The sequence below is a fragment of the Chinchilla lanigera genome, unplaced genomic scaffold (assembly GCF_000276665.1).
Source record: "Chinchilla lanigera isolate Chin_1 unplaced genomic scaffold, ChiLan1.0 scaffold00021, whole genome shotgun sequence".
NCBI lineage: Eukaryota > Metazoa > Chordata > Mammalia > Rodentia > Chinchillidae > Chinchilla > Chinchilla lanigera.
The window spans coordinates 6560898-6584955 of record NW_004955422.1 but is presented as its reverse complement, the minus strand read 5'-3'; the positions used below and the strand labels follow the sequence as shown (position 1 = coordinate 6584955).

The 24058-nt window shown below is 36.9% G+C and overlaps 2 protein-coding genes across 2 annotated transcripts in view; both read right to left on the bottom strand.

Moving 5' to 3' along the window:
- Positions 1–23832, bottom strand: part of LOC106148442 (brain acid soluble protein 1-like) — a 128596-nt gene extending 104764 nt beyond the window's left edge. The window contains exon 1 of the mRNA XM_013513830.1: positions 23685–23832. Coding sequence (XP_013369284.1) covers positions 23685–23832 — 148 coding nt within the window. The remainder of the gene's footprint in view (positions 1–23684) is intronic.
- The window catches only part of Lrrc4c (leucine rich repeat containing 4C), a 1216524-nt gene that overhangs the window by 269218 nt on the left and 923248 nt on the right, over positions 1–24058 (bottom strand). The window lies entirely within an intron of this gene.

The following is a 24058-nucleotide window of genomic DNA, read 5'->3' as shown; positions in this document are numbered from 1 at the left end:
CTTTTATTGTTTTTATATGTTAACTCCACTTTAATTGAAATGGATTTAACATAAAACCAGCATATGTTCAATGTGTGGAAGGGAAGTGTACACTTAATTAAATCACATAACGCTACTTTGTCACAACAAAAACTTTTCACCTACATATAGATACCTCCAGTGGCAAGGAACTTACTGCCTTTAGAAGCAGCTTACTTTATCCTTGGCCAAGTTTATCTTTTCTTTTTATTACATTATAAAGCTATCTACATGCTCTCTCCACGGAAACTCCCAGAGGCGAAACACCTCTTAACAAAACCGTACATAACACATTTTTACAAGTGGGGATACATTAAGTCATTTAACTAAGAACTAAAGTCCAAAGATGCAGAAGCATGTAAGGAGCCGAGGCTGGAAAAACCATTTAATGAACAGCCTGTTCTTGTATACCAAAGAATGCCTTTTTATGATTCACATTGCTGAAAATAAATTTTTAAAATATTTTGTGACACACACAAATTAACAACATATAAACCTTAGTGGCCTTAAACATTGAAAGAAATTAAGGAACACAGATAAATGGAAAGATATCTTATATACAGGGACTGAAAAAAGTCTACCTTGTTAAAGTGTCCATGGTATCTAAAACTATACACAGGTTGAAATCAGTTACTTTTCAACTTCTTTTATGATCAGACCAAAATTATTCATTTTATTTTCCCTTAATACTCTTAAACTTCACCTTCACCAACTGACCAGACCTGCAGAATAACAAGCTCTTTCTAACACTGCTTAGGAGACAAAATTTACCAAATAATACTGTCCAAGGTATTTATACTGCACAATTCTAAACTTGTAATAAAACTATATTTTCTTAGATTTTAATGGAAATCAAATAATCTGGACATGTAGTGTAATCAAAACAGCAAACACTGTTTCTTTAGTTCTCCTGCTGAATACACTCCCCACTGTTCTCAAAGAATTTCTTACTAAGAGATGTTGGAATATTGGCCTTTCCAAAACAACAGACAAACAAACAGACAGAAAGACAGACATGTCTACTTGTTCTCATTCAATACAGTTGCTTTCTAAATTCTACATTTCTCAACAAATATCTAAAACATTCCTTAAAGTCTTAAGAGTCACAAAAGACATGAAATAACCAAAGCTGTCTTGAGTTAAAAGAACAAAGCTAGAGGCATCACATACTCTGGCTTTAAAATTGTTTACTAACGTGTAGTAATCAAAATAATATTGTACTGGCACAAAAACAAAGTATTAAATAATGGACCAGAATAGTGGACCCAGAAACACAGTTAAACAACACATTCACAGTCAATTTTTGACAAACTTTTCAAGAACATAAAAGGGGGAAGGACAGTGTCTTTAATAAATGCTATTTAGGGGGCTGGGGATTTAGCTCAGCGGCAAAAGTGCCTGCCTGGCAAGCGCAAGGTCGTGAGTTCGGTTCCCGGTACAGGAGAAAAAACAAAACCAAAAAAAAAATAAATAAATAAAAATAAAATAAATGCTATTTAAACAAATAGGTATCCATAGTCAGAAGAAGCAATTGGACCATGTCCCACATAATATATAATAATCAATTCAAATTGATTCATCACTTAAGTGTAAGTCTTAAAATATAAGACAAGAACAAAACACATAAAAATTTCCATAGCATTGGCTTGGGCAGTAGGACTTGTATATCACTCCCCAAAATCATGATAACTAAATGAGATTTTATCAAACTAAAAAGCTTCTGCACAACCAAGGAAACAATATGCAGAATGAAGAGACAGCGTATAAAATGAGAAAACTATGTCTACAAACCATAAATCTGATGAAGGATTAGTATCCAAAATACATAAGGAATAAAAAAATCCCAATAGCAAGAAAAGAAAAATTTAACTTAAATGAGCAGAGGACTGTAATAGGTTCTTTAAATAAGGTATACTTATGGCCAATAAACCTATAAAAACTTATCATCTGTAATCATCAGAGAAATAAAATTCAACCTAAAATGAGATATGATATCATATTCGTTAGAACAAGTATTGTCATAAAGAAGAAAAATAAGGAGTATTGGTAAGGATATTGAGTAAAGGAAATCTTTGCCCATTGCTGGTGGTGATGTAAATTAGTAGAACCATGATGGAGAACAGTCTGGTGGTTCCTAAAACAATTAAAAATAGAACTACCATATGTTCTGGAAATCCCACTACTGGGTAGAAAATCAAAGGAAGTGAAATTAGTATGCCAAAGAGATGTCTTCAGTTTTCCGCACTGTTCACATTAGCCAACATATGAATTCAATATCCACTCAGTGCATGGATGGATAAAGCGAATATGATATATACACCTTGTAACTCTAGTCAGCCTCAGTAAAGAAGGGAATCTTATATAAAATAAATGTTGGAGCTTGGAGGAATTATATTAAGAGAAATAAAAGGGGTCACCACAGAAAAATTAAGAAATAAGCCAGCCACAGAAAAACAAATATTTCATGATCTTATCTATATATGGAATCTAAAAAAGTTGAATTCATGGAATTAGTAGAATATTGTTACTGGCAGCTAAAAGGGGGTGCAATTAGGGAGATGTTGGCCTAAGGATTTAAAAATTCATCTAGATAAGAAGAAGCAGTTCTGGAGAGCTCTTGTAAAACATGGTGACTATGGTTAATAAAATATTTTATATGCTTGAAAATTGCTGATAGTGGATTGTTAGTGCTCTCTCTACAAAAAACATATGCCTGAACAGAAACAATATCTTTGTCACTTCAATTTAGCTACTTCACAAAACAGATATATTTCAAACCTCCTGTGACACACAATAAATATGTGCCATTTTAATTTGTCATTCATAAGATAAACCAAAAAGGAATATAAATTTCAATGCCTATAAATAAAGTTTTATTGGGGCACAGCCACGTACATTTGTTTACATGTTGCCTGTAGCTGCTATCACCCTAGAAACAGAGTTCAGTAGTTGTGACAAGGATAAACACTCAAATATTGAAGAAGTAGCTCCTGGTGGAAGCAACTTGCTGACTACTTTTCCTTTTCTAGACTACAAATGTAATATAAGAAACCAATTTTTAAAAAATATTTTAGCATTTATATTATAAATCTGTAAATAAAGGTAGATAAACCTGATGGTATAATGTATTTAATTTAACACAAAGTACCTAAACTGTTACCACAAGATGTAGTTAACCTGAATATTAAGGTGAGCTATTCTACATTCCCCTTTCTCACAGGATAGCTTCAAAACTTGGTGTGCATTTTACATTTACAGTTCCTTTGCATTCAAATTACATTTCAAATTGTCCAGAACCACCTGCACCTGCAGCTGTCATAAGGAACTCTGTATGTCTCAGTGAAAGGGATTCTCATGTTCAATTAAGTCTCTAGCCAAGAAATAGCATATTTGCATATTATTGGGTCCTTATTCTCTGCCTTGTGATCCTGGATAGTACACTTTGCTGGTGGCTGAGCATCTGGACCAAGGGTAGTTTGCTAGGGCTGGGTGTGTTAGTGATCAGAGAGCCAAGATGAGGCATTTCATAGCGCCGTAGCTGTTCAAGGTACTAGTGTCAACATCTTGCATGTCTGTTTTTTATTTCTATGCAAGCTAAAGCTCCAAGTTCTGGACTCAATCTGGCAATCTAGGTCTTGCATTTCCATTTTAGAGTAGGGAGAAATGTCATCTCTTTTGCTTCAGAGATAATTTTATTGTTAATGTCGTCTAACTCCAATTAGCTTTCTTGGCAGTTCCATCTGACCATGGATTCTTATTATATGCGTGAGAAAATATCACCTCTGTCTTTTTTAAAAGTGCTGTGATTAAAGCTACAGAAGTCCATCTTATCTAAGTAAGGTTTTTCTTTGGTTTCTTACTTTTTGTTGCAATCCAAAAGGATACTCCCAGGGAACCCACATGGCTGATGAACAGGACTGTATTTACTGGTTAGAATATAACTACGTCATTGTTCACATTTTGCACGGGAAATAAGTAAATTGATTGATAATACTGACTCAAGTTCCTATTATTCTACACATGATTTTATTTTCCTTGTTGATGAAGACCTTGAGACTCAAGAGATAACGCTATGGCAAAAACTGTCGCTGGAAAAACGCAGAGAAAAGTAACTTCTTTTTATTTTGGTTCAGTTACTTTTGTGAGCTTGTGTTCAAAGAGGTGTGATTTTACAGCTACTTCAGTTCACTTGGTAATATTTTAAGGTAGTAATTGTTCCCAGGTTTCAAAAAAGAATTGAACCCAACAAAAACGTATGTCATTAAATAATCTCATTTGGATGTTTCAGGTAGTGGCATCATATTTGCCTGTACTCCTTTATCTGAACATATTGAAGATCCATCCCTCTGCAATGCATTTCTCTCTTCCCTTTTCAATGTCATCTACTCTTTCTTTCTTTACTATTTCCATTCTAATCCCATAGTACTGAATGGATATGATGGCATAAATCCTGATTATAAAAAGTGTACAAATTAGTTCCTATTGTTCTCCATCTCAAGATCAGCAAATCTTCACTGTTTCTAAGAAGAAATAACTTAAGATTCCTTTAAATTGTGGTTATAATTTATTTTGCAATAAATGTTAGCTTCTCATGATTATTTCTCAAGTAAGGCACAGATTGTTAGAAAATTCATTAAAAAGCAAAAACTAGGAGTAATAATATAGCAATGCTAGCCAATCTTTTAATGAGAATTCCATGGGTTATATCAATGGTTCCAAATCCTTTTGGCACCAGAGAAAGGTTTTATGGAAGACAGCTTCTTCAAGGACAGATCAGGGTAGAGGATGGATGTGGGATTAGATTCCAATAAGGAATGTACAACCTGGGCCTTTCACCTGTGCATGCACAGTTCAGAGTAAGGTTCATACTCCTATGTGAATCTACTGGCTATGGCTAATTGGACAGGATGCAGGGCTCAGGCAGTGATGCGATCCATAAACAACTTCTGTAGAAAAGATGAATACCTGTTCACCTCCTCCTAAATGGCCTGGTTCCTCATAGGCCACAGGGAGGAAAAGGACTCTTCTATATCCTGGTGGTTAGGGACCCCTGGGTCACATGACATGCTAAATATTTCATATATGTAATATCTCACTTAATCCTTTCAACAATACTATAACTTGAGTTTAGTCCAATACTGTTTCTATTTTACATATTTATGGAATTTAAGTAATCATCTCAAGGTTACAAATACATAGAAATACTGATTTCTGAAATAATATACTTCTAAGGGGGTGGTTGTTGGCTGGGAAACTGATAGTGAAAAACCTTTATTTTGCCAGGATGACCACTCATTTTAAAAATGTATTTTGGGGAGAAATTTTAGGTGTCTTTCTAAACCACACAAAATAACTTTTATGAATGTTGCTTATTTTTAAAAAGCAAGTCTATTTTGCCTTGAAAAAAAGTCTGTAAAATAAGAGCATAAATGACAACAGTGATGCAAATTATATGCTTTGTTGTAAGCAGTTCTTTTCTTGCTATGGAATAGAAATCACAAACAGGTGGCACATTCATATTTCTGTCATCTTTATTCTATTCACTTCTTTTCTGGCTTTTCATGTGTGTGTGTCTGTGTGTGTGTGCATGCGTGTGTGTGTGTGTGTGTGTGTGTGTGTGTGCGAGAGCAGATGAGAATGCCCTCTTCCAAGTTTCTATGTCCTCAGATTTTCAGGCTCTTGCTTCTAGTGCTTTTCCATCACTACATGTAATAACTCACCAACTCCTAATTCTGAATGAACAACAGATGCAACCTTCTTTCTAACTTTTATCTCCTTACCACCATGATATAGAAACTCTTTTTTTTTTTTATTTACTTGTGAATTGAAGTGCTTGAGTTAGGCTACCCCATCTTAGGCTCCCCAAGGTTCCTCTTGGATATTTTGCCCAGTTATTTTCTTTTAAAACACAATTGAGCTTAGCAGTTAAAAAATTCATCTGGAGTTAACCTAGGAAGGTCTGAATTGTGATTCCATCACTGAATCACTGTCATTTTGGGGACGTCTCTGAAATACTAGGACAGTTTCCTTATTCTAATGCGGGGCTATGTAATTGCATTGTCTGTGTTCTCGGATTGTTGTTAAGATGGGACTTTATCAATAAAAATATACACTATTTTATGTAGGGTCTGAGACAAACAAACGCTATTATTATTATTGTTTCCTGGGGGTAAAGGACATTATTAATGCCAAATTTCTAACCATGGCATTTAAGATTCTTGGTATCTAGGTTCAATGTATTTTTGCATTCACATTTTTCTCTTGACTCCAAATCAATTCAGTTTAACATTTACCTAGATGGAACTAATCTAGACAGAGGAAGGGATTTTTTTTTTTTTTAAGTGTGTAGTACTTGCCTTGCAGGAAACTGAAATGTAGGAAGACTAATAGAACCATAAAGAAATGTCCATGTATTTGTATAACATATGCCATGAAGCAGCACATAGCAGGAAGTGATTGGTTTCTCCCTGAAAAAGCATTTTGGAAAGAGACAGAGAAAACTCCATCAAGAAGGAAGCATTTGCCTTGGTCAGCGATGAACTGACCGAACATATCATTAAAGGAAAGGAGAAGAGAACACATAAAGCCCTCATACACCTTACAATCACCCACATGGAACTGTATCATTTGCTTGAACTGAATCTTCCCTACTTGATGTATTTTTATTTCTCTTGAAGATTCCCATTTTCACTCAACGTTAATAAACGTTTTACATCCTGCAAAGCCCAATTCAAACATTTATTTTTGTATATATTGTAACATGTGGCAATCTCTAGCAAGTATGATGTGGACAGTGAGTATGTGATTAAATTAATATTTTAAAAGTAAAAAACCTCAAAGTGGAACAGTGCCTTTCTCTAGTGACTGACCTTCTCGCTGCATCCTCCAAAGACAAAGATTATGTTGTTCTTGTCCATTGCCATACTTCTAGCAAATATGCTAGAAATACTGTTGTAACATTAGTCACGCAGACAGTGGCAAATCCATAACTAAACTAAAAACTTTGCAAATTTTTCTTTTCTTTTTTTTGGTCCTTTTGAGACAGGGTTTCTCTATGCAGTTCATGCTGGCTTGCCTTGAACTCACTGTGTAACCAAGGCTGGTCTCGAACTCACAACAATCCTACTGCCTCACACTCTGGAGTTCTGGGATTGCACCACTCCTGGCAAACTTTGCAATTCAAGGTCAATATTCTATTCTGTTTTTCCTTTTTTTGTCTTTCTGAGACAGGGTCTCACCATGCATTTCAGGTTAGTGTTGAGCTCACTTTGTAGTCCAGGTTGGTCTCAAACTCACAACAATCCTCCTATATCAGCCTCCCGAGTGCTGGGATTACAGGCATGTACCACCACACCTGGAAATAATCTATTCTTTAAGTAATGAATTTCAGCATTACTTTAAATTTAAGAATTATTCAAACCTCATCATTCCATGTTATCTTATACTCTATTGCATGATCACTGAAACTAAACAATCTGTTTCTTCAAGATTGTACAGATGATAATGATGGACCAATCTTTACACATAATGGGGCTTGGGTATCTGATGCATAGAGCATAATAAACAATATTTGTGTTTAAGCATTTTTTCAATATGAAGTTGAAGGTAGCTCCTGATTTATAGGACTGGAAGCTTTTCTTTGAAATCACATTTCAAGAAATGATACACAGGCAGTACCAACCAAGGGACTGGTATTTAAATATATACCTTCTATAAAGAAAATCAAGATATGAGATTACAGATTTTGCTGAATATTGCATTGACCTAAAAAAAAAAAATCTCAGCAGTTTTGTTTATTTGAATAATGTTTTTAAGTCTATTTTCATTAGCTAGTGTGAAGTAGGACCCAGCAGTTTGGGGAAGGAAAATCAACTTCTAGTAGCTTATAGAGATAATGATTAGCCATTTTAAAGACTGCCTATATTAGAAATAACTGCAGTGTATTATAGGGCAGCAGTAACTATAATGGTTGGTTTACCAATCAGCAGGTTGGAATTAGAAATGGATTAAAATTTATACAAAAGAAAGTACATAGCAATGAGTCTCTATTGGTTTTGACATAGTTAAAAGAATGGTTATTTCTTTTTGTGTGGCTAGTAAAATAAGGCCTATAAGAACAGAAAAAAAGTATTCCCTTTTGTAACTTGAGCAATGTAAAAATCTATTATTAATAAAATGGGCAGCTTCTCTCTTTTGTGCCTGTGAGTTGAACATTCATCAGTGCTCACACTGATGGAAAGTGAGAAAAGGAAGGAATAGTGGAAAACGAAGGAATTTTCTCTCAGAATCGATGGCAAGCTCATTGATTCTTTTCATGACTATGGTTTCATCAAGCAGAGAATATAGTATTAACAGGTGAAGCAATACTCCAAAAAGAAAATATTTGGAATAAGCAGCCATGGAGTTTTTAAAATAAGAAACATTGCAATCGGGTACAAAAGTGTTAACTGCTGTCATTAATTGGCAGTCATTCCTTGCAAATTTGCAAAGATTTTAGACTGTCTGTCCACCCATATATTACATCTATCTCTCTATTCATAAGTAGAAGAACATACAGTTACAAGGTGCTCTTGCCCCTCAGGGCTGAGAGCTTTATTTATTGTTCTCTCTTGCTATCTTGATAGCCCTAATCATTTTTATTGTTGAAATTGTGTTTCATAGGTGACATACACTGGTGCATCAGAATATGTGCACAAGTAAAGGAGACAGTATGAGAGTCTCGCATTCTTTCCTGCCCTATTCATATGCAGCCCGGAACAACAGTGGACCTACAATGTGAATGCTCAATAAAACCAAGAAGGAGTCCATGATGAGGGTGGTACACCTATGTCTGTGGAAGCACTAGTACTGACAGCCCCTACAGGCAACATTGCTGAAGCACCAAAGTCCTCAAGCAAGCTTGCTCACTTACTCATTTTTGACAAATTTTTCTGAGAGGTGTACTACACATTTGCAAGAAGCCTCCTGCTAAAATGTTGAAATGGTCCCAGTGTCTGGAAATAGGAAAACCTTGAAGTAGTAAAACATGGTTTGCAGTTTATCTGCTACTCAAAGATGGCAAAAGCCAAATCTATTTCCACTTTGAATCATGACCTAGGTATCAAGCAGCACCAGTGCTGCTGCAATGTGGAGTAATAATGCCAGCACCTCTCAGAATAAATTTTGATATGTGACTCATTTGATTGCTTTCCCTACTTTGACTTTTCATTGGCCAAAGAGGCAAGGCAGACAGCTGTAAAACTTCTCATAGAAAATACCTTCCACTGGTGAAAACCAGTCACGTTGACACAGAGGTGAGCATATGATCAATAGAAGGACAAGAACACTGACAGGCGCTGATGAGGAGCTTAAACATCACATGAGCCAAGAGAGGCAGAGCTGGTGCAGACTACAGAGGCACAGTTCTCCTAGAGCAATGCTTGACTTTCTGGTGGCCAGAATTCCCTACAGAATATCTCAAAGGGCTGAAGAATTGAGTATGAGTTCTGGATATTGGATGAACTTCTGCTGAGTTCAATGTTTGTGGAAGATAAATAGAAGTGAATTTTACTTATTAATTGCTTACAAAAACCTGAAAACATCAGAGGTATGCAAATAAAGACAGAGTAAACATGAGCCAGCACCTGGAGCAGTTTAGCAAATTGATTAATAGATTTATTTTTAAATAGAATAATTGAAGGGATTGAAGCATAAAAGCATCACAGCTTTCAAAGGCAGTGAGATGGTAGAGCCAATGGGCATGCCTCACTGATCTCCAACATTGGAGAACTTACTTGGCCATAGGTGCCAGCTTGCCTGTTCTGTAATCACCTTATTGGTACCAAGGCCATTCTTCCCCCTAAGCTTCTTGTGGCTGCTGGCTAAGCATGGAGACCTATCTCTGCAGGGCAAGGGGCTCCTCAGACAAACAGCTGTCTCAGCAACTCCCTGCTGGTCTTGCTGTACCTTTGTTGGAGCAAAGAAATCTAATAACCAACATTTGTCCTCTCTATCCTTCATTCTAAGTCAGTCTTTCATATCAGCCTGGTAGTTCTTTTAATTACAACAGCCCTCATCTTTCTTCCAAGACTTTATTTTTTTAAGTATCCAGTGTTTTTATTTGTTTCATATGAGACTAGGACTAACACAAAGACACATCTAGCAAAGAGAAATTCAGAGGGAGCCGCAACATTTCATTTGGGTGAATGAATTATTGAAGAAGAGGGTAGCTCATCATGTACTGAATTAGTCTGCTTTTGCTGCTACAACAAGATACCTGAAACTCAGGTTTATAAAGAAAAGAGGTTTCTGTGGCTCACAGTTCTGGTGGCTGAAATGTCTGTAAGGCATGGCTGCATCACAGCTGAATAGTGAGGTGGAAAAGGAATTGACCACATGCAAAAGGGGCACATGGGTGAGTAAACAAAAAGATTGGTGAGGAGCCCAGGCTGGATCTTTTTGTTACTTTCTGGTCTCATGGGAACTAATTTACTCTTACCAGACCTGATCCACTGCAAGTCACCAGCGTTAATAATCCTTTCTGAAAGTGCACGGCCAAATCACCCAGCTAGGACTCCCCTCTCTTCAAGGTTTCACCACCTCCACCCCACTGCACAGGGATCAATGTTCCAGCACACGAACTTTTGCGGTGCTGCAACACTTCCTGAATTAACAAGCAACGTGAGCAGGCTGAAATATACTTAGTACCAAGAATGTGCTGGAGATTGTATTAAATATGTTTCACACCTCTGATTTCAACAGCATTGTGTTGTGGGTTCCTCTTCTACTAACTGATTCTTTTATTGTGTGTTGACAAATTTGTATGTATTTATGGGACATGAAGTGGTGTTACAATTGTCATTGTAATGTGTGATAATAAAACGAAGTGAAACAAATTAGCATACCCCATATTCTAAAATGTTTTGTGATGAAAACATTAGAAATTTAATTTTAGCAATATTGAAGGGTGCCGTACTCAATGATTAACTTGATTTCCCCTGGATAATTGATCCGCAAAAAATACAGGCTATTTCCTCCTACCTACCCCAGGATTTGTGTCCTTTGATTAGCTACCTCTCCGCTCCTCCCACGTTGCAGCCTTTGCTGACCGGTCTTCTAGTCTCTGCTTCTATCATCTCAGGTGTTTTAGATTCAACATAAAAGTGACAGCACTTGGTATGCGCAAGTCTGTCTGTAGTTTATATCTTAGCTATTTCCTCACTGCTGAGATCCAATACCCAACTCTCCCACATTTAAAGAGGAGAACTTCTTTTCTGCTCATATTTTCAGTCCATAGTCTGGTGGGTCCAAAGTGTGGTGGAAGCTACTCCCCCTACACACCTCAGGAAGCAGAGAAAAGGAGGAGGCAGGGAGAGAGATATAACCTTCCCGGGCATGGCCGCAGTGATCCTTCTTTTCTGATAAGTATTCTCCTGAGGGCAAGTCAGGCATAGGGTCCCCATAATTCAATCACACTCCAAAAGCCCTAAAGACAAAAGACTCTAAAGACAAGAGACTCTTGGGGGTAGATGCCGAGAATAACCTGTAACAATTTCTGCTACTTGGCATAATGCTTTCTAATTCCACCCATGTTGTTGGAAATGATGAGATTTCCTCTTTTTAAAGGCTGAATAGCATTTCATTTTCTTTGTAGCAGACTCTGTTGAAAAGGAAAATAGGACTTACTAGTTCAGGAGTGCTGGTGTCAAAATTAAAGCCTGTATTTTAAAACTTTGTTTGAAATCTTATGTCTATCCTTTTACCTATACCATTAACACTACAGTATTCTTGGTATATTTTATACAGTAAAGTATTAATAATTAATAATTTTATAGGGTAAGAAAATATTAATGATGCATGCCACATCATCTCTTTCTCCATTGTAAATCTTTGCCCTGGATCAAATAAAGCTGTTGCAGATCCAACATATTGTAAACCATCATCAGGACACTTGAAGTCTTAGTTTCATAGTTGGATTCAGAAGGAAAAAAACTGATAATCTTAGCCTAGAAGGAGCTTTCTCTACAAGATAAGGTAGGTTGGGCAATTTGGGTGGTGTGATAGGAAACCTCTGGCCTGTAGGTCAAAGTCACCGGGTTGCAAACCAAGTCAGTGATGATCAAATGCCAGTCTGTCCGACAGCTGTCTGGTGCCGTAGTGATAAGGCCTCAAGCCAGTCACTTGTCGGCAACATTCCATGCTGCATTCTGTGCATGCTGCCATGTGTAATGACAGGTCCTGCGGACAGGGTGGCAGTTCAAATTGCATGGGGACCCTTGATACCCATCATTCAAGGCCAGCACTCCTAATTTAATAACAGCCCTACACCCGGTAGTCATTTCCTTCCAAACGGAGGGACTTTTCTCTGCGCCATCTACCCCAGGAATAGCACCGCAGCTTTCTCTTTTCCAATAGTGAGATTCAGATTTACCTTTGAATTAAACACAAGGTCAGATAAAATAAGTCACTGTGAGCAGTCATTATATTTTCTGTCACTGGACCAATTAAGATTTCCAGCTGTCAGTTTCTGATGTTGCAGCTCCATAAAAAACGACACTGAGATGCATTGATCTGTGTCAAAGCTGCTGCAGAGGGAAAATTGAACCAAAAATAATGATAATTGTCATAGGATGTCACACCGTTAAATGAAGACATAAAAAGCAGAATGCTGGGGAGAAACTGCACAGTCATCCTCCTTGCTGAGGTGAAACCACATTATACCAAAGCAAGCCCACTCTGTTAGTGAAGGCCTGGGCACTGCAATGCATACCTCCCTCGACTCTGGCCATGTAAGTCCTGCCCAGTTTGTCTAATTTGATTTCAAGTGAATATTCAGTGCAGAATAAGAATAAAGAGAAGTTATTTCATGAAATTCTGGTTGGAAAAAAGAATGCCATTCACTGAAAAGGGAATGAGAAGTAAAGGGAGTAATGAGTATATAGTAATAAACTTCCATAAGAAGAATAAGAGTATTGCAAGTTCGCAGCAGTGGATAAAGTAGACTCCATGTCCCCCACTGGACTAAAGACACAAGAAGCACAAGCCATTAATCAAAGGGATACTGGTTTGGGCCAGGGATATAGCTCAGCACTACAGCACCTGCTTGGCATGTGTGAGGTCTTGAGTTCAATTCCTGGTACCACACACACACACACACACACACACACACACACACACACACACACAAAGGGATACTGGTTAGAAGTGATTGAAATTCCCGTACGACAACATTGGGGATTGATCCTATAATCCCTTTATCACCGACTATTTATTCCTTAGAAAGAGGAGTTTATTATTTTGCATATCACTGCATCTGGAATGAAAAGGTAAAAATTGGAAGTGATTATTACATTAAAATCAAAAGAACATTTATTATCTGGACACACGGGATTCAAAGTTGTTTTATTTGTTAGAAGATAACATGTAACTTTCCATGGGATATTATCTTCTGTTCCTGGTCATTCCAACCTAGTTTCCCATAAATTCAGAAATTAAATCACAGAATTTTTCCAGCATCTCATCATCAACACATAGTAGGTCAATCTTCGCTAAAACAAAATAAAAAAAGAAAAGAAGGAATCTGTAACTCATCAGATCCATTTTATCAAAAATGCACCAAAACAATATTTGAACAGCTAGAACTTACAGGTTTTTGTGTTATCAATCTTCAGCATTATTGCTGGACAGTATTGAAAGTAGGGGCTTTTACTGTTTGGAAAGTTATGCAGTATAAATCAGTACTAACCTGGTGCTGCTTCCCCAGGTTCACAAATGCAATTTAAGTGTGCACGAATTTTGTGAGTCAGCTTTAAGTACAACCATTGTTAAAATGAAACCATATAAATTTGAATTTGCTGCATTAAAACCACCGATAATACATATTCAACACTCATCACTTCCTAATTCTTTGAATAACTTTTGCTGGTACATATGTCTTGTATCTGCTTTGCAGGAAAAACACAAAGTTCCTTGTTACTGCAGATTTCCTCTTTATTCAGTGAGGTCAGTTTGGTAATTTGAAATCCATTACGGTGTGAAAATTTCCCTATGAAATTGGTCAGGTCTCACTCATTGTTTTTCTCATTTCTAGACTTAAGAAAGTGATAATTCAGATTACACTTCAAGTTGGACACTATCTGTAGGCACTGCACTGTAAATAGCACATAGAAATGAGAAAATAACCTTCCAGTATAAAAACAATGTTATTTGAATTTAATAAGGAATTCAGTTGTTTGTATCATTCATGATCATGATGACATAAGTGTGGTATTTCATTGTTTCACTCTTAATATAACTAAAATATTAACCACTATTTGTGTGAGCAATATATTCTTTGCCTTGAAAATATAGATGGGTTGTTGCAAAGTATCAGTGAAGACATCATATGTGAATCAATTTGCTATTCAGAATTAAGTGCATTACATAGTTCACTAAAATATAAATTTTTTGTATTGTAAAAGATCTATACAAGTGTAGTCATATCTTTCATATCTTTTCCCTATCACTTATATCAGGAAAACTTATACTGATCCTACAAATCTGAACCTATGTATGTGTGAATGAAGGGTAACTAGTTGTTCAATAGTTTTTAGCAAATCATTTGATAAAACTAACTATCATGAAAACATCAACTTCTGAAGGGCCTCTCAATCTAGGGAGATAAGCACAACATATAGAGGAAAGGAAAACACCTTAATTAATCTTTATGGTAGAGCCACAAAGCTTGAGCAGCCTTCGCAAAAGATGGAACATCTCCTCTGAGAAATGTGAAAATGCATTTTACTGTCTCTTTCAGGACTGATACTTGAGTAAAGTATGAAGTATCAGAGATCTTTTGATGAAAGTAAGGGTGTAAATATAACTTCAAATGGAAGAGGAGTTATAGTTTCATGTTTTTTTTTTCTACATGTTAAAGCAGCTGAAATACATTTTAGACTGGTGTAAGTTCCATTTTTTCCAAGGAAAAATATAATAAGCACAATCTGCCTTCTAGGTAGTGTTTATATATGTGGGGCGACATGAATAAGGAATATTTTGGACTTTCTTTGGACCTTCTTTTTTACACAGTTCATTTTTAAAGAAATAGTATGAAATGCTTTTAGCACATATATGTACAGACAGGAAATTTTGAATCATGTGAAATCATGATAAAGAGGAAAGAACTTCAAAAGGAAGAAGTTAATTCCCTACAGGCAGTCCAATCAAGCAATAACATGTAACCACTGGAGAGCATGAAGTAGATCTCTGTGCATGGATTGGACACAGAATGATGTCAACCAAACCTGCATGATTTCAATGAATTATTGTTTTTAGAATATTGTAAGTATGTTTGACAAAGCATAGAAAAGTTTTAGAAAATTTCTCTGCAAACTGTCAATATTGAAAAGTCCTGAAGAATGGAAAATTTGATTTGAGAACTTTGCTTTTTATTGGATTCTTTTATATACTGTCTTATCCCCTCCCCCACACTAAACATGAACTAAATTAATAAGAACAAATTCCAAAAGTTAACCTTAGCAAATAAATTGCCAAAGTATATTTTGGTCTCTGGTTCTAATTACAAATGAAGGACAGGGTGTGATTATAGTATTCACTGTTCACATATGATCAAGGTAAATACTTAAGAAACTGTGAAGCATCTGTAGCCACTTTCAAGGTCATTAAAGTCATGCTCATAAAAGAAATTAAGACATTTCACCTTCTTGGGGGTACTGTAAGTTTAAGACAAGTGATCTAGTGATATTCAATCACTTCCATCATCCATTCACCTTTCTGTTTTTATGATGTTAAAACATTTGGGTTAGAAGTTGCTTCATAATGTTAGTTAATGGGAAAAGGATCAACCTCTACAAATTTTAGCCAGCACAGAGATTTGCACTCTCTGATATCTACACTGAGACAAATAGAACAGGATGGGGTATTCTTGCATGGAGGAAAATTTGCTGATATCCTTGCAACCCTAGCATTCTAGGATTGCAACTGGAGGCAGCTCAGATCTTGCTACTTACCTCTCTGCTTCTCACCTATATCTGAGAATTCTGTTGTTGTGAGTCTGAGACTCTCCCAAACCAAACGAAATATCTCTACACACTGTGATTTCTCTAAGATTACACAACAACTGGGTAAGAAGCTAGAATGGAAGAGAAATGGGAGGTGAAGTGAATAGAAAGATAATTGGAGGACAAGGGAAAATAGTGAAGAACAAAATTAAGCATGAAATAACGAGATCAGACATTGTGACACTAATTACCTTCTGTCATTCTGTACAGTACTGTAAAACTAAATTACTGTCTGATCTCTCTTTTTTGTACAAAAAATTAAACCATATTGAATGCAGAATCAAGTAAGCCTGTGCATAAATACTTAACCATCTTAGACAGACGTAATCTACTCTAGCCAAACTTTCCACTTAGATGGTCAGAAATTCTGTCAAATCCCACTCACTCTCCCAGTAATTTTTCAGTCAATCTTGCATGCACTTAGCATTAACTCTTTGCCAGGTTAGGGTGCTTAATGCTGGGGAAAATAATAAAACAGATATATGTTCTGCAATTTAGGCCAAAATTGTCTTGTATGGTCTTGTATCCTGTAACAATGGTCTTGTATCCTGTAACAATCCCGTTCCACAGTTTGATGCAGCTAAATACTTTTCCACGATATCATGTGTTCTTTGCTTTTCAGGATTTTTCTCTGATGATTTGCTCCACTGGGGTTGCCTTTTCCTGAGACATCACATAGATATTTCCCACATCCCCAAGTCTTTGCTTGAATGCCATGCTAACCTCGATCACCTCATTCTGTTCTACAGTTACTGATCTCCCAGCACTTTTCTGCCTTAATGTTTGTGAAACTCTGAGATGCAGTACTACATACTTTACTTATGTATTAACTTTGTAGTTTCTTGTGGATCGCCCCATTATACTGCCAGGTACACAGTAGTTGTCTAATAAATATTTGTTGAATGAATGAACAAGATGAACATGAGCGATGTTTTATACATCCTGCTACTCAGAAAGATTTTCCTCCTATTTCTGACCTGTAATGATTCAAATCTTTCCATTTCTAGAATCAGATTATTTTTCCTCTGACTGTTTTCTTCCTTTCTGTTGTAGTACATGGTTTGATGGAATATATTTAATACAGGACATATAATTTACAGGATTATTAAATAATATTGACCTAAAAGTCAAATGCAAAAGAGTGCGAGAGATCTGTTTATGTGCTAGAAACCCAAAGAACCAACCTGAAGGCCTAGATCCCATGGTAATGTTCCCGATGAGTCCAGCCGGAGCACTATAGAACACAGCTGTGTCTCTTGCAAGTCTGTATCGAGGATCTGCACTGGGAAGGCCCAGAGGTCAGTGGTGGAAGCTAGAAAGTCAGCACCAGTGGGATGAAGAATCAGTGCCAGCAGGCTAAAGGATCTGTACTAGGGCCAGGAAGCAATGCTCAAGGTAAGGATCTCAGAAGAGAATTACAGCCATCCCTGATGATGGCAAGGATAGATACTCAGACAAGGAGAACAGCTGAGTTTCTATCAAGAAAAACATCCCTGGCAAGATTCTCCAGGAAAATCAACAGTGTGAAGTCTATGCAATATGCCCTCTCCTGCTTTTATGCTGTTGGAAGCCATCGTCAGGTGGGCCTTCCACACCCAGAACCATGCTGATTCAGTTCAGCTGGCCCTTCTCCCTCAGGTTGACCATTAGTTAATCCACCACACTTTCTAATATTTATATCTAGCTTGTTTTATCTACTGAGTGAATTGGTCTCTCTGCTACATCTTTCTATAACCTACTGAGACTCACATCACCTTCGAGATATTTAAGTAAAAATACAGCAATATGTTACACAAAGGTGATGGATACCAGACATAATTGGGGGAAATATGAGCAAGGTCTAATATTTATAATAATGTAGCAGAAAAGTCAAGGGTTGGGAAAAGGACCAGAAAATTTGGTCTAGAGAAAATGAAAGAAAGAACAACAATTCCTTAAAGGAAAGGTGAATCACAAAAGCCCAGACAAGGTGCCTTTTCTTAAACCAATTAGCAAACTCTACTCTTAAAGCTTGTCTTGTTTTTCAAAATCAGATAAGTTTATTATGAGGAGTGAAAAATCTCTAAAACACATTACCAACCCATCTGAGTAAGAACCATTTTATTCCCAAGAACTGCTCCCTATTAAAAAATAAAATTCAAATCAATGCTGGTAAGAGCCCTAGAAGCAGCAACTCTGTCTCCCTCCAGGAATAGAGGATTCAGATTCTCTTGAAATCAGTGGCTTCTGAAGTGCTACTGTAATTCAGCCCCAAAGATATCAATTTTCTCACTGCATTTAGATAACCTTCATTTCTTGAACTGATACACAGCTCTTTTCTGATTATAGAGAAGTGGTGGTATTGATGTGTTGGCTTGGAATGCTGAAAGAGTCTTAATTTTTGCTATAGACTTGTTACAAGGCCTTTGAAAATATACTGCCTTCAGTGAACCTCAGTTAATTTGGAGTAGCTGATCACAGGGGTCTCTGTAAATCTCCAATAGCATATGATTTTGTAAAATAATGCATGAGTGATGATAAGATTTTTCATGGTGCTCGTTATGATTTAAATCTAAATGGTCCCCACAAAGTGTCAAGTGTTCATTGTGGGTGATTTTTGGATAGTGAATGGATTATGGATCATTGTAGCTGACTTGCCTTTAGGAGTTGGGTCTGGTCAGAAGAGACAGGTCAACGGAGGTGTGACCTGGAAAAGTCTATCTCTCTCTCCAACTTCTTTAATCTTTCTCTGGTTCCTGACCATCATGATGTGAGCAGTTTACTTCCATTAGACCCTTCCACCGTGCACTTCTTGCCTTCAAAACACATGACCAAGAAACTATGAGCTCTCCTCCTGAAGTTGCGGGTGTTGTGTATATTTTCCCAGTGATGACCGGGGGACTAAGATAACAATGATGGTAAAATATTTTATGTAAAACATCTGGTAGCGTATAAATATTTCCTTGGGGAACCTATTCACATTTCTTACTTGAGAATTAAGAAACATTGTTTCTGCTTCTGTAGCTCTGGTGATATGAGCAGAAAGCTTTCTTCCTTGATGAACATTTGAATGAAGCAATTCAGTGGAAAGAATGATAGGAACAGTGATCCCAGCTCTTATCCAAATTATTGATCCCTAGTGTTACACAGAGAGTGTTGTCCAGTGGCCTTGGTGAGTCAGCAGAAGTAAAAAAGTAAGTAAGAAAAATATCCACTTGAAAGTGGGAGAAAAGGACATTAGATTCAATCAAGTCTGTTTCAAATTTTATATTTCATAAGTGGTTTGAAGAAAAGAATAGATGTTCTCTAGGTGAGCTACTTACTTTTAGTTAATAAAATTCTAATGAGTGCAAAGAACTACTGCAACTGTGAAGAGCTGGCAATCTTCTTAGAGCAAGAGCATTGCCAACCAAATGAGTACAATTTTGAAGACAGTCACATAGACTTTGCAGGAGATTTCCTTTTGGAAAATGAGGTTGCAAGCTCTCAGTGTGAGCCTGAACGTTTCTCTTCTGGCTCCGTAGTTGCCAAGACTATACTTGTGAAGTTTAGAGCTAAACTTAGTTCTGTTTTATGTATAACCTTTTGTCTCAAGGTGTGAGACCCTGAGAGGAAGTCTGCTACTTGAGACCCAAGTTGACCTTGGACAACCAAATTCCCTGGGGTTGACTCCACGAAATTAGAATGATTAGAATACAGTTTCTATGAAATGATTTTTAACAGCTCTTTCCTGCTGTCCCATTTTATGATTCTTGGCATTTTGTTTCTATTAGCATTACTTTTGTAGTGTTTAAAATTGAGGGATTTTTGTCCGGTCAGGTAAAGATTCTGTGAAGTCTTGAGTACCAATACCACCACCATTACAGATAGACCCAGGCTCTACCTCACCCCGGGTCTGGGTGCTCTGTATCATGAACCATGAGTGTGAGGGATTCAGCAGTCACCACTGCCCACCACCAATTTTTCTGGGATACAGAAAGCAAGGCGAGAACCACGACAGTTAATGGCATAGGGAACAATGTCCTAGGAAGCTCACAATAGAGATACCACGGGAGGGAGTAAAAACAATCACAAGGACATTTTGGAAACAGTAAAATGGTTCAGTGTAAGACATGAAGGTGATATTCATCAGGCAGACTTTGAGAAACCCAGCTGCCATAAAACTCCAGAAAATTCCTTGGAATGATTGGAGATGAAGTTTGATGGGTGTTGCTGTTTAAAAAGAAAAAGTGTGGGTGTAGGACCTGATGGGTTCCAAGGAAAGGCCTTGAAAGTGCTAAAGTTCTAGATTCATACTTTGCCTGTGTGCTCAGACTAATATATGAAACTGTGAGTAGAATTACAGGAAGATAAACCATAGACAGAAAAAGGAAGAGAAAGAACATGCTCCAAAATGTCTCAGCTTCTAGACTGCTGTATACTGAGACCCAGTGGGTTGTGATCACATTTTCTGACCCTCAAGCAGGCAATAGTGAGGTACAGTGTTGACAGTAAAGTTGTGCAAAGATGACCCAGACTGACCTCTGTACACCCTCTATTGCATTTTACAACAGGATTCCGCAGTGCATACATGGAATCAAGAGCAAGAAGGGACTCCAGCACATGAAAAACAGCGTTCAGCATGAGCTCACATCCCCTGTAACTCTAACACACTCCCAGATAAATACAAACGCTCCACAGAACATGATGTCATAGAATCAAAATCATATAGTACTCATCAAGGAAAGATATTTTCACTGAGGTTGTGCATAGTGGGGCTTTATCAACCCTATTACTGTTAAAAGGTGACTTTTATCAATGATCTAATATATAAATTCTTAATCTGGAATTCCATTTCCAAGGTGTTATGGTTTGTTTCTCTATGTCCCCCCAAATCCTCATGCAGCCATAGGGTGGGCATCTAGATTTTGTTGATCCATGCTCCAGTGCTGGGATTATGGGTGTGAGTGCTACACCTGCCCTGGAGCAGGTAGTTTGCATACAGTGTAAGGGAGAGGAAGAGGCTGCTTGCCACCGCTCCTCCCTTTGGCTCTTGCTGTTTTTGCTATCTTCCACTGCTATGAACTGTTATCCTATGCCGTGTGCCACTCTGCCTTGGAGCCAGCCAAGAATGGACTGAAACCTCCCCAAACTGTGAGCTAAATAAACCTTTTCTTCCTTCATTTTGGGTGTCAGGTATTTTGTCTCAGCAAGAAGATAAAAGTAACCAAGTCACAAGGCTTACTTTTCCTCCAATTGACTGCATAACTATAACAATCACTATTAATGTTTAGTACTATTATACATTGTGATTATTGATTACTTGCATGTTTTGTCTGTATAAAAGATATTCCTTCTAAATGATGAGAATTATACCCTGAAAAGGCCTAAGTTTTTTTTTTTTTTTTTTTTTAATTTTATTTTAAAGAGAGTAGTAAAATGAGAATAAAACAAAAAGGAAAAATAGCAGCATATCAACCACTGTTAATTTGTATTATTTTGCCTTGAAGGCCTAAGTTTTAATTAACATATATTTATGTTAGGAAATTGTTCAAAGTATAGTAAGTTAATATTTTTAAAACTTTGTTTAAAAGACTTGAAATGCAATTTTACAAAGTGATTTTCCAACCTTATAAAAAACCCTACAACATGTATCAGTAAAGATTTTTAATAAACGTAGAAAAAATGTTTTTTTTATATATAGAATTAAAGATCTTCCTTTAAGATTCTGTTTTCCTGGATATTTAAAAGTTGTTAAGGACATACAGACAATAATAACAATAACAAAACAGCAATTTGTAATACTTCTTGAGTTTTTGGCATTGAGATGAATTCTTTAAACTGTTTTACTTCTCTAATCTTTATTTACATCCATTTTAGGAGGTGGTTATACTTATTAACACTTGAGGGGCTGGGGATTTAGCGCAGCTGCACAGCGCCTGCCTGGCAAGCGCAAAGTTGTGAGTTCGATTCCTGCTACCAGGAAAAAACAAACAAACAAACAAAAAAAACCATTTGAATTTCTTTGAAGTTAATTTGCTCTAGAATCAAAAATTCTTAGATTGGTGTTCACTGAGCTTTAAGGACCCATCCTCAATTTCTAAATTGCTTTGAATCTGGTGCAGAAAAATGTGTAAGTGAAGGTCTAAAAGTTAAGATGTAGAACGTTCTCCAGATTCTCAGAATACTCCATGATTCTTCCCCTTGTGAAATTCTGGAGAATTTCTTTGAAGCATATGGATGCAACTAGAGAATAAACTCATAAGTGAAATAAATTGGAACCTTAAGTGTAAACATTGTATTGTCTCACTAGTGTAAGAACCTGAAAGAGTAAATAAAATCCAAAACATACAATAGAAAAAAAAATTGCTTAAAGGAAGGAACAATTGGGACAAGGGAATGGAGAAAAAGAAAGAAAGAAGGAGGGAAAATATAGATAGATAGATAGATAGATAGATAGATAGATAGATAAATAGATAGCTGAGATAACTATACTGCTGAAGTCTAGTGGCTTATTGAAAGGAATAGTTAATGCCTAATTTTGTTTTCTTTTTGCCCAATTTTGCATGCTTATATCCGGTAAACTGAACAATTAATTTGAAGAGAACAATAGGCAATATAACTACCGTTGGTGAACACCTACCATCTGGTCTAGTGAAACTCTGTATCACTTCCAAATTTTGTTATGTTTTTATTTTTTATTCTTGTTAATGGTTTGATCAATCTTGCATTCTTACATCTGGTAATCTGAGCAACTTGAAGATAACAATATGTAATATTACAGCCACTGTTAATCTCTATCATTTTGTTCTGAAACCCTGTATCATTTTTATTGTTTTTGCTTTGTTTTGTTGTTGTCTATGTTGTTGATATTTTGCTGTTGTTCTTTTTTAGTATTCTCTTTAAACTAAAAAGAAAATAAGAAAAAACAGCAATTTGTGGCAATTTTACAAGATGACATGAACTTTGTAGAAGAAATGGAATGAACGAGAGGAGATTTTAGGTAGCATTTATTCCATGTTTGTAAGAACAGTAGAAGGTATTATTTGATTAGTGAGGTATGTAGATTCCTTAAGGTCGTGCCAATTTTTTCCTTTTGCTCTTTTTCTCCCATGTTAAACATAATACATGAAATATGACCTGAGGTATTAATCTAAACATTATGCTCATTAGTTTCAAAGCGCAGCCATTGCTGCAAAGTATTTTAACAAATGGCTCCCTGCTTCATCTTGGCTCTGCTTTCACTTGGAGGCCAAACAAACCTTGCTCCCCACACCCTGCTTCTCTAGGATGCTAAGCCAAAAAGCAAAGCTTGGTATCTCCAACTCCAGCTGTGCTTTTATTGTGCTTTACATCAATCAAGGCTTCAGAGAGATTTTCTGAGAGATTTCTCTCAATTTTCACATCAGAAGAGTTTGCATGAAGTCACTGCTCAGTAGAAGGGAAGCGGGGTGGGGGGAACTGATAAGAAATCTGAAAAAGAAGAAAGTGTATGGGAAGGGAGGCTCTGGGAGAAGGTTGGTGAAAGATCATCAGTGTCCTAGAACACAAAGTTTGCTGAAAAGCCTCACAATTTGAAGTACAGTGGAGTTATTTACAAAAATGTACAATCTTTCAAGTAGCTCTAGATTTTTCAGTGGTTCCGGTGCTAATAAGAAGGCCAGGCTTTACACGAGCAGATGAACTCCTTGGAACTTCCCTGTGGGAGTGCACTTTTGTCCTCTGAAGCATCAGGGGCATCCTGTAGTCCTCTGAAACTTGGGAAAGACAGTGTCTGACTGGTACCGGCCCGATCAGCACAGGTATCACCTTTTACCATTCCGCAGGGACTTTTTTCGCTTTAAAATCAGAGTCCAACTTACTATTATTTTCCTTTTCATCCCCACTCAGTACAATTCTGTCTTCTTGCTCTGTCTTTTTCTCTCTAAACAATGCATAATGTTGCCCTCAATAAATAGCAATCAGGCATTCACAGTGCTTAGCGATTTTTAAGTGGGGGAGGGGTCAGTTTTTTCTTTTGAGGCTACCAGACCCTAATCGTCCTG